The 18,032-nt window shown below is 41.2% G+C and overlaps 1 protein-coding gene across 2 annotated transcripts in view; it reads left to right on the plus strand.

The window, feature by feature from the left end:
* Window positions 1-15,333, plus strand: part of LOC115474335 (SAP domain-containing ribonucleoprotein-like) — a 164,977-nt gene extending 149,644 nt beyond the window's left edge. For both annotated transcript variants that reach the window (XM_030209779.1, XM_030209780.1), the window contains exons 8-10: window positions 6,929-6,948; window positions 14,812-14,892; window positions 14,979-15,333. In XM_030209779.1, the coding sequence (XP_030065639.1) occupies window positions 6,929-6,948; window positions 14,812-14,892; window positions 14,979-15,026 (149 nt within the window). In that variant the 3' untranslated portion in view covers window positions 15,027-15,333. The remainder of the gene's footprint in view (window positions 1-6,928; window positions 6,949-14,811; window positions 14,893-14,978) is intronic.
* The last annotated feature ends 2,699 nt before the right edge of the window (window positions 15,334-18,032 follow it).

An 18,032-nucleotide genomic window follows, 5' to 3' on the forward strand; every position in this document is an offset into this window, starting at 1 on the left:
CTCAATGCAGCTTACATATTATATACAGGTACTTATTTGTACCTGGAGCAATGGAGGGTTAAGTGACTTGCCCAGAGTCACAAGGAGCTGCCTGTGCCTGAAGTGGGAATCGAACTCAGTTCCCCAGGACCAAAGTCGTCCACCCTAACCACTAGGCCACGTTCGGGTGTCCTCTGGTCACTGCCAAATGTGCACATACTAACGGTGAGCTTAAAAAATATACATTTTTGAGGGGGGCATGTTAGGGGGTGGAGAGTGGGTGTTCCTGCACTAATCAGTTAGCACAGCTACATTACTGCAGGCTAATTGCTTAGAGCATGGATAGTGCTTGAGCCCTTACAGCCTACAAAATAGGTAGTGATAAGTACTTACGCAGCATTTTTTTATTCATGGGTGCGTGTTAATGACATTATCGTATGCATACAATAATCTGCTAGTCTCAGCGATGCCACTTGATGGTTCCTAAGTTCTTATACTGAAAGAATTACACACCCACTTCGCTACTGACCATGCAGAACTAAAATCTTATTTTGTTATTAATTCACTACCCTTCAGTATTGCAAACTTTAAAGAATGTACTCATCTTATGATGCATTTGAACAGTGTCAGATTAGGGACGGCTATCCGACATGATTCATGTTTTACCCCAGGTGCTTCAAGGATTGACCTGTACAACAAAAAGGTCATATCAGTATCACACTCAAACTTGCAACCTATACCCCTTCTAAACCTACCCATTTTTACAACACATCTTAATCTTAAAGCATTAGCTCACTGATCCACTGTTCTTTCTCCCCAGTCAAGATGGCGCCCGCATTTTTTTTTACTTTCACTTTTAAATCATTATCTAGATTACATCATCAACTGGACTTCACCCACAGAATCCTAATTATAGTAGTCATCCACTCTACTTCTAAATTCAGCCCAGTCGGAGTTACAGACTGTAGTTAGAAAATCCACCTCTGCTCTTTTTATATTTTAAAGCCCTCTCAACGGAGCTTCCCTCCCACCCTTCAGATACTTGATCTATTATTCTCCACCGGATATCAGTTATCGAATGTGCTTTTAACATCTGGTGTTGAACTAGTGGTGCTTGCAAATTCTGAGCAGCTATCCTCAATGTATTTCCTGTTAGCCTAGTTTTTACTGAGCAGTTACTCCATCCCATATATACTAGATCACAAGGGCAAATTATTATATATAGCACATTCTGACTTAAGCAGGATGTATTAGTTTTAGCATGTATCAGATGGTGTGTATGTGGGTCAGTCCACCCTGGTCCTACTAAAGCATATTGGCACCACTGGCACCATCCAATTACTCATGCGTATATGTCGCCCTAAATTGCTCTGATTTAGTATTTCTCAAATTCCCCAAATACTCTATCGTTTTCCCTCGCTAATAAGCTATAGTGGGAAAATCTGGAAATATAGAGGTGTATTTTCAAAGCACTTAGAATTACAAATATGGAACTTTGTAAGTCTAAGTGCTTTGAAAATGAGCCCCATAGGGTACAATTGGATGACATGCCAATCTTTCCACATAATTTGTACTAATTATTGGCTAATCCTAGAAAATGGCAATGCACATATCAGTAATTTAGTTTTTGTTGTTTCATTCTCTTGCAGAAGTAGGTCCCTCTGAGTAAATCTAGCTCTTAAATTTGGTTGCCAGACTGCTCGCTTCAAAAGTCCTCTAGCAAGAAACCCCTCTTTCATAGATACAGATAGGATTTTAAAGTTCTCTAATGATGTGCTTATTCATCTGAGGTGAAGGAATTGGCTCAGAGGGAGGTTATATTTTAATCGATATGAATGGAAACTCCCAAACTGCAGTAATATATTTATTTATTTATTGCATTTGTATCCCACATTTTCCCACCTATTTGCGGGCTCAGTGTGGCTTACAATACATTGTGATTGATGGAAGTACAATTTGTTACAATGCGATTATGGGTTACATTATGAAGAGTTAAGGGAAGACAAAGTCAATTCAGAATATCATTTGGGGGATATAACAATGGAATGTAACAATGGGGGATGATAGGACGGTAGAACAATAGCCAGAGAACAGTAGGGTGTAACAGTATTATCTGTGGGTAGAGTTTTAGGTGTGGTGAAAGTATGGGGAAGAGAGTTCAGAAGAAGTGTATTGGTGCTTTCTATTAGTGTGTATGGGCTTATGATATATGTAGTAGTTAATCTTCCATTCCATTTAACAATCCACAGATCCAGAAATTCAATCTTGTTTGCTGACATTGTAAACTGTATATCCTTATCCAAAGCATTAAAAAAAATTCCCCAAACCACACAAAGATTGTTCAGTGCTATTCCATACAAAAAAAAAAGACATCATCTAAAAATCTCTTCCACAAGATCACTGATTTAAAACCCTCTGATGGAGTCTTTAAATGGTAGACAAATAAAGTAGCTTCAGAGGGGGCTAAAGTTGCCCCCATCGCCACTCTTTGAACCTGCTGGTAAAGTTCATTATTGTACCAAAAATATTTCTATCCAATGATCAATCTTGCTAGTTGGATCAGAAACTCGGTGGATATTCGTTGGGGTTGCGGACACACTTCCAGTACTACTTCAATAGTCCTCAATGTCCCCACCTGAGAGATCTTTGTATATAGAGAGGTATTGTCAAATGTAACTGGCCATGATATATCAGAAAGCTGTGCTAAGGTGTCCAAAATCCAAATTAAATAGGACAAATCTTTTAAATATGATTTCATCTTTCCAGCTTCAATCCTCAAGAACTAATCAATAAATTTGGACTGTGGTTCCAACACTGAATATTTTGTGGACACTACGGGGTGTCTTGGAAGGTTATCCAGAGTTTTATGAATTTTTGATACAAAATATGTTTTAGGAATACCAGGGTGAAGTTCCACTAGGAATCCTGCCTCTTTTGTAGCCAACATGCCACTCTTCTGTTTAGAAGACGCCAACTCTTTAATATATACCAACAGATCTCCAGTTGGATCAGTATTCAGCTTAGAATATCTGCCAGCTGTCTAGCTGCCTCAGCCTCACAATTCATTTGGCTCTGTATCATAGTGGCTCCCACTTTTTATTTATTTGGATTTTATCCGTTCTCATCACCATCATAGATGGAGAAATCCTCAAACTCTCAAGTGCATGGCGCTTCTCTCCAGATAAATTCTCAGGGTCTTTATAATGAACCCAGTTTCTATCAAGCTCTATCAAATCTGTAAGGACCAAATCCTTGAAGGTTGCCACCACTGAATCGCTCCCTGGGGGTTACCATCTGGACACCGGTTTATAGATGGAAATATCCAGACCTGAAGGGTTGTCAACAAAATAATGATGCACAGACTCTCATGGCTGAATGTCTCTGACTTGGACCGCGCAGCCCAGCAGAGATTTGCGGATGCCACTTGCCGGGGGTGGGGGGGATAACGTTATTGGGGAGGAGGAGGTCAGTGACCTCATCAAGAAACACGACACTTTCTCATTCAGGAGGTTTTTGAGCAAGTCAAAGAGGGGTCCTTACTACTCACAGAGGTGTAGGTACGTTCCTTCTTGCAAGGCTCAGCATCGGTGCTCTTGTTCTCATTGTACGCCCTAGGCCCAGCCGGCTCACCAGTCTAAGCAGGGGGCAAGTTTTTGACTGGCTCCAGCAGAGCATAGCCGCAGTGAAAGTAACTGTCCCAGACGACCTACCGGTAGGAGGGACTCAGTTTTTTCCAAGAAAGGTGGCCCCTTGTAACCTCTGACTGGTGTGTTCTTCATATAGTCTGTCTCGGTTATGCCTTGCATTTGCGGTAGAAACCACCAAATTGCCTACCAAGAGTATCTCACTTCATCTGTCATCACAAGGAGATACTTGCAGAGGAACTCTCCGCCCTTCTAAAAGCCCATGTGGTTGAGCCCGTTCCACCAGGGGAAGAAGGGAATTTATTCCAGGTACTTCCTTATGCCAAAGAAAACAGGGGGGATGCGTCCCATCCTAGATCTAAGGGCCCAGAACAAGTTCCTGGTCAAAAAATAGTTCAGGATGGTTTCCCTGGGCACTCTTCTACCAATGACTCATGAAAAAGATTGCCTATGCTTTTTGGATTTAGAGGATGCCTACACTCACATCCCAATATTTCCAGGCCACAGAAAGTATCTCAGATTTCGGTTGGGAACACGTCACTTCTAGTACCGCATGTTGTGTTTGGCCTCGCATCAGCTCACAGGGTTTTCACCCAAGTGTCTAGCGGTAGTCGCAGCATTGTTACACAGACTGGGAGTCTGTGTTTCCCTACCTGGACAATTAGCTGGTGAAGAACATGTCGAAGGATGGTGCTCAGGAGTCCATGCAGAGAATTGTTCAAGTGCTGGAGCTACTAGGGTTCGTTTTAAACTACCTCAAGTCTCATCTGCTCCTGGTTCACCAATTGGAGTTCATTGGAGCCCTGCTAGACACACAGCAGACACGAGTCTATTTCCCTATGTCGAGGGCGAACACTCTAGTTGCAATCGCCACTCAGGTTTTGGCCATCCAGCAGGTCATGGCTCAGCAGATGTTGAGGTTAAGCCACATGGCCTCCATGGTGCACATCTTCACATGAGACCTTCCCAGTGGTGTCAGACCTTCATGAACCTAGCTGATGTCATCAGGGTGACACCGTAGTTGGTTCAGTCTCTCCTCTGGTCAATTCGAACCAATTTGACTGTGGGACTTCCATTCCAAATTTCTCATCCCCAGAAGGTGATGGTGATGGATGCATCCCGCCTGGAGTAGGGAGCTCATATGGATGGGCTTCATACCCAAGGTACTTGGTCAGTTCAGGAATCAGATTTTCATATCAACCTCCTGGAGCTACAGGCAACTGGAATGCTTTAAAGGCTTTCAAAGATCAGCTGTTCAACCAAGTTGTGCTCATTCACACAGACATTCAGGTTATGATATATTACACCAACAGACGGGGGGGGGGGGGGGGTGGTACCGGATCATACCCTGTGTGTCAAGAGGCCATCCAGATATGACACTGGGCTGTCGAGAACAGGATAGTTCTCAGGGCCACATTCCTGAAAGGCAAATCCAACACCCTGGCCAACAGTCTCAGCAGGGTCATTCGACTGCATGAGTGGTCACTCAGTACGAGTGTTACCCGTAATATCTTACAAGAGTGAGGCACCCCCCTTGGTGAATCTCTTTGCCATTCCACTCAACCACTAGCCTGTCATGTGCCCTGACCCTGGGACAGTACTGAGGGACTTTTACTGTCCCAGGGTCAGGACACATGACAGGCTAGTGATGGATGCCGTCCTCCTCCATTGGAGGAGTGGTCTTCTATATGCGCATCCTCCCATCCCTCTCATGGGAAAGGCTTTACTGAAACTCAAACAAGATCAAGGAACCATGATTCTGGTTGTTCCTTATTGGCCCAGGCAGATCTGATTTCCTCTTCTGGAGTTATCCTCCAAAGAACCTTGAAGATTTGAGTGTTTTCTGACTCTCATCACACAGAACGAAGGATCTCTTATGCATCCCAACCTCCAGTCCTTGGCCCTTACAGCCTGGATATTCAAAGCTTAGAATTTGCTTCCTTACATCTTCCAGAGTGTCTCTCTCAGGTCTTGCTGTCTTCCGGGAAAGATTGCACTGAGAGGTGTTACTCTTTCAAATGGAGGAGGTTTGCTGTCTGTTAGGGTAGGGCCGTAGATCCCATTTCTTTTCCTACACAGACCCTGCTTGAATACCTTTTACATCTCTCCAAGTCTGGTCTTGAGACCAACTCTATAAGGGTTTACATCAGTGCAATTAGTGCTTACAATCACTGTGTAGAAGGTTAAGCCCATCTCTGGACAGCCTTGAGTTGTTCGCTTCATGAGAGGTTTGCTGTTGACAATGCCCCCTATCAAACCTCCGCCTTTGTTATGAGACCTCAAATTTGTCCTCACCCACAGATGAAAGCTCCTTTTGAGCTGCTGGATTCCTGTCATCTGAAATACTTGACCTGGAAGGTCATATTTTTGGTGGCTGTTACTTCATTTCACAGGTCAGTGAGCTTCATGCCCTAGTAGCGGATCCACCTTACACAAAATTTCATCTTTAGTTCTCCGCATGCACCTCAAGTTCCTGCCTAAGGTTGTGTCGGCATTCCATTCATTCTTCCAATATTCTTTCCCAAACCTCACAACCATCCTGGCAAAAATGCACTACACATCTTGGACTGCAAGTGTGCATTGGCCTTTTACTTGGGCCGGACTAGGCCCTACAGATAGTCCACCCAGCTTTTTGTTTCTTTTGATCCCAACAGGATTGGGGTCGCCATTGGGAAACACACAATCTCCAATTGGCTGGAGTGGAGGAGTGGCCTAGTGGTTAGAGTGGTGGACTTTGGTCCTGGGGAACTGGGTTCGATTCCCACTACAGGCACAGGCAGCTCCTTGTGACTCTGGGCAAGTCACTTAACCCTCCATTGCCCCTGGTACAAATAAGTACCTGTATATAATATGTAAGCCACATTGAACCTGCTATGAGTGGGAAAGCACGGGGTACAAATGTAAGAAAAATAAAAAATAAAATAAAATTGTGTTTCATTCACTTATGCCCAGTATGGAACACAGAACAGGAGCAGGGCTAGAACAAGACACAGGCAGGAACAGGAGTTTCTTCTGGGCTATCTGCATCTGATTTGGAGGGATCTGCTTAGGCCCACATCATTAAAGTTACTAGTTTTGCTCGTGTGGAGCCCAGTGCTTAAGCAGCTATATAGTTCTGTGAAGTCATTAAGTAGGGGGAGAAGTACAAATCATAAAAGTTAAATTTATTGTAATTTTCAATATAGCAATTTTATGCTTATTCATATAATTTCTACTGAATTTCAAGTAGTTATGCTTCTCAGAGTTAAGAAAATATATTGACAGGTTTTATAACTGACAGTCCTTTTCTTTTCTCTTTTTCTAAGATGAAAGAAGAAAAAGCATGGTAAGGTTTTACATCTTGCATTTACAGAAAAGAAATAGGTCTAATTACTACAGTATATATCAAATTTTATTGACACCATAAGTATGAAAGCAAAATCTCAAGGTAAATATAAATTGACTTTACTGACCCACTAACTGAAAGTTATTAATTTCCACTGTCTGCTACTGAAATTAGAATATACAAAATCTAAAAGCAGGCCTAGCATCTGTGGTTCCTGAATTTATGTGTCATTTTGTGAAAGTATGTTTATCCCTAAGGAAAGGTTTGTGGAATAGATACACAGAGATAGTATATAACATACTGTTTATCTGTATTGGTCTTTCTCTTTTGTTCATATTAGCATTGGTAAGGGTAAAAGAATAGAGATATTCCAGGAACCTTCCAGGATGACTTAACATTTCTGTAGTGAAAGGATTTCTATTACATCAATCAGTTTGAAGCAGACCACAAAATAACAAGAAATAAATGATACAAACATAAAACACACAAAATATGTCATGGAATTAAAAAAAAAACCGCAAGTCCAAAAGTAGATGAGAGCAAGAACATCCTACAGCAGGATGCAAAGTGGGGGTGGACCAAGGAAATCCAAAATGAAAATGAGGGAATCCACAATTTATTAAAAAATCAAACCATATGTTTGTACAAATCATATAAAAAAGTTGGTATAAAAAAAAAATCAGCATAAGAGCCATGACTCGGTGAGCCCTTGGGCCACAGCTGAGTCGATGCTACCTAGCTAACCCGAGGGCTGGCTAGACCCCGACTGGTGGCGGGAAAGACTGGACTGGAGCTTGAAGACAGGGCTGGATCTGGGCAGGAACAAGGCTGGAACACGGAGCAGGGCTAGAACAAGACACAGACAGGAACAGGAGACAAACTGGAACAAGACTGCCACACACACTTGACAATTCTAGGAGACCTGTTGCAAAGGCAGTGACTGGGAGACGGGAACGTCCTTAAATACTACCAAACAGGAAATGATGACATCAGCCAGCGCCCTCTTGCTGAGCTATAAAGGAAGTGCTTAGTTTCCAGGAACTAAACAGATCCTTCTTGGCACGGAATGCTGCTGGAGACCACAGATAATAGGTGAGAGGCGTGACAATAAGCTGTGTACACACAACAAAGTTCATATGAAAGTCCACCAGAGGTTGTTATAGCTAAATACCCTGTATGAGAGTTCACCAAGGAATGTGTTGAAATACTCAGCACAGATCTATGTTTCGGCATAAAACACCTACCTCAGGCAATAAGCAAACCTGATCTAAACAGGTAGCACTGATGATCACCTCGATGGCAGCACAGTGTATTGATACACAAAGTCTAAGCATTAGCAGTAAAACTGTGCCTAGATGCCAAGATGAACGCTTCGTGGGGAAACAATGCAAAACTGTTTCTTTGTGTCACAATCTAGCAATGACACAATCTGCAAATAGCTGCAACCAGATTGAAAGAGGTCTGCTTAAGCAAAATGCCAGTATATCATACTCAAGTTGCTGGTTATAGGGAATGACATGCCAAGCACAGTACCCAAAATAGAACAGGCATGGGCATTTAATATTGACATGCCTGTATATCATTACTGAATATACCTGAAACTAAGTTGCTTTCTCTGTATTTGGCAGTTGCAATATTTATACCACTTATATCCAAAATGTTTATGCAAATAGTGATACATAGGTTATAGAGACAAGTAGCCCAAAGAAAAGAAAATAATGCATAGTATTTCTGGAAAATGATAAGTAAGGGAAGTTAAACAGAAGTAGTTCCAGTATAGTGGTATTATTGAGATAAAATACCAGGAAGATCTAAAATAAGTACTAGAAATTGTTGATTTCATCAGGTTTTGCAGATAATTGGGGAAAGAATACAATAAAAGCCATTGTTTGATGCCATTTCACCCGTTTAGTCTGGCTAAAATTTCAGTTAAAGACAACCTTGTAAAATGGACTACATCTTAAGCATTCAGTGGCATTTCATAAATAAATTGATTTTTTTAATGTGTTCCTGAGCTTTTGTTTGTTTCCTAAAGCATTTTTAATTCATGTTTAAGCTATACTGGATGTTTACTCTCGCCTTCAAAGCATGATTTTGATGAATGCTTTCAACTGCTGGTTGTTGCAGCATGCTTGAGATTCACTGTGTCTTAAGACGGATTTAAGAATATACACTTTGGATTTCTTGGCTGAACCATCTTGTGCCTTCAATAGCATGTTGGAGTGCCTTGGTCCTTGGCTTGATTCCAACTTCCAAGCATTATTGTGTTTTTTGGCAGTTGATCAGCTGCCTGTAAGATAGTTCAGCAGAGACCAGGGGAAGTTTTAATTGTATTCTTTGTCTACTGTCTTCACTCCTTTGTATGTTTTTCTCATTCTCTTTTGTAAAAAAAAATACAATTCAAATACATTAAACTAGGCATTTGTTTCACTATTGAGTTATCAAAAGTTCTCACAGTAAAGTATAATACCTATCCTTTACTTAATGCATTGTTTTTGTCTTTTGCAAACCGCTTTGGGTTAAATATATGTAAAGAATGTGTTATAGAAATGAAATTTAACTATCTACACAACATATTCTATACTTTCAATGTGAAAGAACAATTATAGGAGAGATCCAAGATAAGAACACAAGATAACTATACTGGGTCAGACCGGTGATCCATCTAGTCCAGTATCCTGCTTTCGAACAGTGGTCAATCCAGGTCACAAGTACTTGACAGAATCCCAAAGGGTAGCAATAGTCCATGCTGCTGATCCCAGGGATAAGTAGTGGCTTTCCCCATGTCCGTTTTAATAGCAGATCGTGAGCTTTTCCTCCATAGACTTGTCTAAACCTCTTTTAAACCCAGGTATGCTAACTATTGTTACCACATCCTCTGGTAACAAATTCCAGAGCTTAACTATTCGTTGAGTGAAAAAATATTTTCTCCTATTCGTTTTAAAAGTATTACCATGTAACTTCATGGAGTGTCCCCTAGTCTTTGATTCAGGTTTCCCCATTCTACTCCACTCAGGATTTTGTAGACCTCTATCATATCTATCCATCAGCTGTCTCTTCTCCATGCTGAAGAGCCCTAACCTCTGAAGCATTTCTTCATATGAGAAGAGTACCATCCCCTTAATCATTTTGGTCACCCTTCTTTGAACCTTTTCTAATTCTGCTATATCTTTTTGAGATATTGTGACCAGAATTGAACATATTACTCAAGGTGAGGTCGCATCATGGAGCAATACAGAGGCATTATAATATTCTAGGTCTTATTTTCTATCCCTTTCCTAATAAATCCAAACATTCTGTTTGCTTTTTGGCTGCCACCACACTCTGAGCAGAAGATTTCAATATATTGTCCATGGTGACACCTAGATCTTTCTTGGACTGTGACTCCTAACCTAGCATTAAGTAACTATGATTTGGATTATTTTTCCCAATATGCATCACTTTGCATTTGTCTACATTAAATTTCCGCACGTGATTTAACAACTTTGAATAGCTTTACGATTTCATCATTCCCATTTCTAGATCATTGGTGGATAGTTGACATCACTTTTGCCACTAGCTGCTGGATCTGTTTTTTTTTTTCTATTTTAATTTCCCTTGAGACAGGGCACAAACAGAAGGGCAAGCAGTAATCACATCTCTCTCCTGACCTGAAGGGCCCTGTACATTCTGGGTCATGTAATTCATCCAGAAGGAAGTCTGTAGTTCATTCAGAAGGAGATAATCAATTTCACCTTTTTAAAGAGCTAGGGTAGGTAATATTTCAATATGCTTAAGTTTTCTTTACTGCAGCAACAAGCAATGCTTGCTTGCTACACTACCCAGTAACCATCTCAATAAAGACTGAAGAAAAGAATTTAGTTTTTCTGCTGTTCCCCTGTCTTCCCTGAGCTCTTGTATCCATTGGTCATCTAGGGGATAATACTCTATAGATAAAAAGTTAGGTACTAGGATGATGGGCTCTAAGTCCAAAGTCTATAATGGCAGTTGTGCTCAGAACTGCCATTTATAGAATATTAGTATAAGTCTGCATTTGTGCACCTAACGTTTTAGGCACGAGTAGTTATGCTAGTTCAATGGCTGATGTAAATACACCTAACTGTAGGCAGTTAGATGCATAAATGTTAGTATTCTGTAGCTCATGCCTGACAAACCCTCAACCCACTTAAGCCCACTTCCACTTCCCCTCTTGGAGTGGCACACTCTGGAATTTGAGCAAGCAACTTATAGAATATCAACTAAGGGCATTTACGTAAGTAACTGCCAATTAGTTCCAATTAACACCAATTATAGCCCATAATTGGTTAAGACCAATTAGCTAATTCATTAACTTAGACGTGCAACTGATCTTATTCTATAAGTTGCACTTGTAAATTTGGTGCACAACTTTCTAGAATTAGGTAGGAGGCTAGTGTTTTTAGGAGTGTCATAATTTTCCAATTCACCAAAAGCATTTTATAGGGATGGTATTTTGGAGAATGGGTGTCTATCCAGCTTATTTTCGAAGGAGAAGGGCAGCCATCTTCCGACACAAATCGGGAGATGGGCGGCCTTCTCCTAAGGGCGGCCAAATCAGTCATTTGGCCGACTTTACTTGGTCCCCTTTTGTTCACGACCAAGCCTTGAAAAGGTGCCCGAACTGACCAGATGACCACTGGAGGGAATCGGGGATCACCTTCCCTTACTCCCCCAGTGGTCACCAACCCCCTCCCACCCAAACAAAATATATAAAACACTTTTTTGCCAGCCTCAAATGTCATACCCAGCTCCATGACAGCAGTATGCAGGTCCCTGGAGCAGTTTTAGTGGGTGCAGTGCGCTTCAGGCAGGTGGACCCAGACCCATCCCCCCCATCTGTTACACTTGTGGTGGTAACTGGGAGCCCTCTAAAACCCACCCGAAACCCACTGTACCCACATGTAGGTGCCCCCCTTCACCCATAAGGGCTATTGTAGTGGTGTACAGTTGTGGGGAGTGGGTTTTGGGAGGGATTTGGGGGGCTCAGCACCCAATGGAAGGGAGCTATGTACCTGGGAGCAATTAATGAAGTCCACTGCAGTGCCCCCTAGGGTGCCCGGTTGGTGTCCTGGCATGTGAGGGGGACCAGTGCACTACAAATGCTGGCTCCTCCCACGACCAAATGGCTTGGATTTGGCCGATTTTGAGATGGCCGCCATTAGTTTCCATTATCAGCAAAAACCAATGTCAGCCATCTCTAAGGGCGGCCCAAATGTTGAGATTTGGCCGTCCCCGACCATATTATCGAAACGAAAGATGGTCGCCCATCTTGTTTCGATAATACGGTTGGAGACGCCACTTTCCGGGGCCGTCCCTAGAGATGGGCGCCCCTGTTCGATTATGCCCCTCCACGTGTGACATGTTGTGATCTACCAGAGCCCACTATAATCTCTTATTTCTGGGTTCTGTTCTTTGTGAAAAAGGAGGTAGCATGTCAGGATGCCACATAGTGAAATAGTTTTCTTTAATTGCAGCTAACTCCTCTTTAGGTGTTTCACCTTCTTTTTCCTTGCAGAGAGTTGGAAATAGGGTAAGCTCTAAGCCTCCAGGATGGTTTGCCATAGAAGCAGGCACCTCAGTTATTGTACTACATAAAGGTCATTTTGATAGTTTGCACTAAGATTGTCTTATCAATCAAATATATCAAAATTCTTTAATGTGTCCCAGAAAGACTATGTAAGAAAATCAGATATGGGGGTGGGGAATAGGATGGGAGCGAATTTTAGTGGAAATGCAGTGTATGAATCAAAGACATATTTGATCACTTGAAAAGCACTACTTTTTTGTACCAAGCAGTGAGCAGAGGGTTTTTTTCCTTCTATGTATGAGAAGAGAGATTTGGGCAAAGTAAGCAGAAAAGTACTACTGCTACTACTTATCATTTCTATAGCGCTACTAGACGTATGCAGCGCTGTACACTTGAACATGAAGAGACAGTCCCTGCTCGACAGAGCTTACAATCTAATTAGGACAGACAAACAGGACAAACAAGAGATAAGGGAATATTAAAGTGAGGATGATAAAATAAGGGTTCTGAACAAGTGAACAAGGGTTAGGAGTTAAAAGCAGCATCAAAAAGGTGGGCTTTTAGCTTAGATTTGAAGACAGTCAGAGATGGAGCTTGACGTACCGGCTCAGGAAGTCTATTCCAGGCATATGGTGCAGCAAGATAAAAGGAACGGAGTCTGGAGTTAGCGGTGGAGGAGAAGGGTGCAGATAAGAGACATTTACCCAGAGAACGGAGTTCCCTGGGAGGAATGTAGGGAGAGATGAGAGTGGAGAGGTACTGAGGAGCTGCAGAGTGAATGCACTTATAGGTCAATAAGAGGAGTTTGAACTGTATGCGGAAACGGATAGGAAGCTTGTAAGCTCTTTGAGCAGGGACTGTCTTTCTTCTATGTTTGTGCAGCTCTGCGTATGCCTTGTAGCGCTATAGAAATGCTAAATAGTAGTAGTAGTAGGAAGCCAGTGAAGTGACTTGAGGAGAGGGCTAATATGAGCATAACGACCCTGGCGGAATATTAGTCGTGGAGCAGAATTTTGAACAGATTGAAGAGGAGAGAGATGGCTAAGTGGGAGACCTGTGAGAAGCAAGTTGCAATAGTCTAAGTGACAGGTGATAAGAGTGTGGATGAGGGTTCTGGTAGTGTGCTCAGAAAGGAAAGGGTGAATGTTGGTGATATTATAGAGAAAGAAACGACAGGTTTTAGCAGTCTGTTGAATATGTGCAGAGGAGGAGAGGGAGGAGTCGAAGATGACCCCAAGGTTACGAGCTGATGAGACAGGAAGGATGAGCTTGTTATCCACAGAAATAGAGAATGGGGGAGGAGGAGAGTTTGGTTTAGGGGGAAAGATAAGAAGCTCAGTCTTGGTCATGTTTAGTTTCAGATGGCGCTGAGACATCCAGGCAGCAATGTCAGACAGGCAGGCTGATACTTTGGCCTGGATTTCGGCTGAGATTTCTGGTGTGGAGAGGTAGATCTGGGAGTCATCAGCGTAAAGATGATACTGAAAACCATGGAATGAGAGTACCAAGGAAAGAAGTATAGATGGAGAGGAGAAGAGAAGAGGTCCCAGGACAGATCCCTGAGGTACACCAACTGACAGCGGGATAGAAGTAGAAGAGGTTCCACTAGAGTATACATTAAAGGTACACTGGGAGAGATAAGAAGAAAACCAGGAAAGAACAGAGCCCTGAAATCCAAGGGAGGACCAGCGTATCAAGGAGTAGGCTGTGATCAACAGTGTCAAAAGCAGCAGATAGATCGAGAAGGATGAGGATAGAATAGAGACCTTTGGATCTGGCTAGGAACAGATCATTGGAGCAAGCGTTGTTTCAGTTGAATGAAGGTGGCGAAAGCCAGATTGAAGTGAATCAAGAATAGCTTGAGATGAAAGAAAGTCAAGGCACCGGTGGTGAACAGCACGTTCAAGTATCTTGGATAGGAAAGGGAGGAGGGAGATGGGGCAATAGTTGGAAGCACAGGTAGAAAAACAGCTTAAAATCTTAGCAAGCTGGACAAGCACAAAGAAGTAAAAATATATAAAGCGAGGAAAGCTTAGCTGTTTGTAGTGTTCTGGTAATTATTTTGGAAAAGAAAGCTTCCAAATGGGTTCTCAGTCCACTGTTCTAATCACTAGGCCACGCCTCTAGAAACATGCTTGCACAGTCCCCATGCAGACACTACTTCTGTAGCATTTGGTTTAAGTATGCATGATGTAGGAGAAAATTGGAGTATTGGAGACACTAGAACAGAATAAAAGGGAGTCTTCCAGAAATGTTTTAAAGAATCAGCCTGTTTTAAAGCAAAATCTGTTACAACTCAATTTTATTTTCAACTATAGGAAGATTTCAACCGGATAAAGAAAAGAAAAGAACGCTTTGGGGTTGTTTTGCCACCTTTATATATCCTTGATGGTCTTGAGGTAACAGGTGTTAATGTTTGTAATTTGATAGCTATATAAAAAACTGTTATAAAAAAAAAAGTAACTTTTTTTTTTTTTTTGCTTAGGAAAGAAAAAAAAGAGAGCTGAGCGCTTTGGACTACTGTAAGCTGTGATAGTGTCTCTCTATATATGAGCATTCTTGAAAAGTGTTCTAACAAATGCTGCATCTTTTGATTTAAAGATGTTTGGGATACCTCATATTGCTATGTTTTTCCATTTGTTGAGTATAGCCATTGTACATAGGTGAGATGCTTGCGTATTTTCCAAGCAGGCTTTATGTATCTATAGTACAGGCTCTGATTTTGTGTGTTATGATGTGTACTTGAGCATGTAGAAGACAGAAATCACAAACTAGGTCATTGAGAATTTAGTAAATACAATTAAAATTACAGCATGCTATGCAGTATTTTGTTTTGATAATGTGTTGAAATGTTCTGTATGTTACCTGTCAATGACAATTAAAATATTGAAACATGGGTCTTAGTATTGCTTTTTGAATTAAGTATACATGACTACAAATGGAGCTTAAACAAATATAATTTCAAGCTCAATTGTGGTTTACTCATTTAAATAAATAGGGCTAGACTCTGTAAGGTGCTCAAAAATTGTTGTTTGCAAAAAATTGGCACTAAGCACGATTCTATAAAGGGTGTGCACCTTTTATAGAATCACGCTTAGCACTGATTCCCATTCCCTAACTTTGAGCACCAGAATTACGCCTGCTGAAACCTGGTATAAATGCTGACGCCCAAGTTGGGTGCACTAACCCATTATTCTGTAAGAATGCGTGCAAGTTCTCGAAACGCCTCACACCCATGCGTCTCCCATGGCCACACCCCCTTTTGAGTTGCTCACTATGGGATTTGGGTGCCAAATGTTACAGAATAGCATGCAGCCAAATGCATACAGAAATCCTAATTGGTTGTTAGTGGCCATTGCTCAGTAGCCAGTTAAGTTGTGCCCACATCTCGAGATTGCACCATATATAGAATCCAGGGGTTAATGTTTCGAAACTGAATTTGACACACTTTCTATTCAGTCACGTTGCCTTACTACTCTAAATTTGATATAGAACACTTGCTATGCCAAAGCTATTCTGTATGACCCAACCATTTTTGGAATGCATCTGCCATAATTAGTTCAGGATGTGGAAGAGTGAAGTCATTTACACTCATTAAAAGGAAGTGCGTTCCAGAGGGTTTTCTCTGATAAATCTGAGCTATTCTAGCTGCACTAAAACATGAATGAGTTATTTAAACAAAATGTAGAGAGGAAGTAGGGCATAATTACAGTTTGAAAATGTAATAATAAAAAATGGAAATGAAAACGTGTTCTTAGTATCTCACAGCAACGTTTTACACCTGTTAGTATTCTGTTTAGAACAGCTGTTTCTTTTACCACCAGTAAACAAAGTACTGGAATATTTTAAAGCAATCCGTTAATCCAATCTGCTATTGGAAAATGTTATCACAAATTATGAATAAATGTATTACACATCTAAAATGATTGTTCTCAGCTTAGTGTTCTGAATTATTAATATTTTGAACTAGGTAAGCTTGAAATCTGCTTTAGAAATTTTCCTTAATTGAAGTTTACAGTTGGGTTTGCAGTTGCATTCTCTGTCAACAAAAAGGATAAATCGCCATGCTAGTAGTGGGTAATGTCAGTTGACAGTACTGATATGGACCAGTCTGAGTTGGGGAAAACCTAGAAACATTTTGAGAATGTGCAGCCGCTACCTTGTGAGTCCAGTCAATCTTTTTGTCCACACAGCTGCTTTGATGAGCTGTGTTCTTAGAATTTTCAAAGCTGCTGCAGTTTTTTTTTCTTTTCTTATTCTGTTTTTCTTTATCTTCATTGCCCTTCAACTATCCAAAATAGTGGACCAAAATTTTGCCATGGTAAGCATCATGAACTGATTCAAATGTTGACCTTATCTAGTCTAGTGGATGGAAGTGACGAGCCCATCATGGAGCCTTCAAAATGTTAGAATTGTCACCTCACTTTATTGAATTGGAAACAGATTGAAAGTAATACATGATAAAGAGCAATTGACTGATCGGCATAAGGGCTGTTTTAATCCGCAGCATGAGGAATGGACACACCTTGATATTCTTTTTCTGGATGGGGAAGGTTAGGAACCATGGGTGGAGGGAGTTTTGTTTGAAATGTCAGTATTCATTGAAAAGACAACAATGGACGCTGTTGACGGACTGATTTTAGAGGAGATGGGAAGGTGTTTTGGGTTGGATTGTATTATTTTCTGTTTTGCTATTGGAGATTTTTTATTACTGTTCTGGTTTGTTTTATACATAAAATATTAATAAAAAATGTATTGATACAAGCAAAAAATGTCATCCCCTCTAGCTGGAAAACAAAATGCAGGTGAGAAGTCAGGGCCTGAGACCTGGAAAAAAAGCTTAGGTGGTCATTCTCGGCTCTAAGATGTGAATCTTCCTCATAGAAAATGGCATGGAAGGTGACATGGTAAAAACGATGTCACCAGAAGATAGACTGTGCCATAGTTCCTTAGGTATTGGAAGAGAGATCTTTGGTGCTGATAAAGCCCAACTTATTGTTTTTGGTTGATTTATTAAAATGTAATATACCTCCTTGCAAAATAATTAGCAATATTTAAAAATGCAAGGGATGTAAATAGCACAAAGCAATGATAATAAATAAAAGCAACAAAAGAATGAAACAAGGCTATCTAACGACCCAACTTAACCTTATAAGCCCACCCACATCTCTCCTGATCATACAAAGATTATATCTTAAACCATGTCTCCCAATCTCCTTCATGCTTATCCCCTAATCTTTCTTCCCCATCTTCCCTATACCATACCCCTCTTGATCTCTTTTCCCTCAGCTTATTCTATCTTTGTTAAACCTTTCCATGTTCAATCCACATTTCCATATCATCATGCTGATCAATCCATAGACTGGTGGGTTGTGTCCATCTACCAGCAGGTGGACATAGAGAGCAATCCTTTTGCCTCCCAATATGTGGTCATGTGCTGCCGGAAACTCCTCAGTATGTTCTCTATCTCAGCAGGTGGTGGTCACACACAGCAGCAGCTCTGGCTAGGTCTCCAAGCCTAATCCTTAGGTTTTGTTGA

Source organism: Microcaecilia unicolor, chromosome 7, assembly GCF_901765095.1.
Source record: "Microcaecilia unicolor chromosome 7, aMicUni1.1, whole genome shotgun sequence".
Lineage (NCBI taxonomy): Eukaryota > Metazoa > Chordata > Amphibia > Gymnophiona > Siphonopidae > Microcaecilia > Microcaecilia unicolor.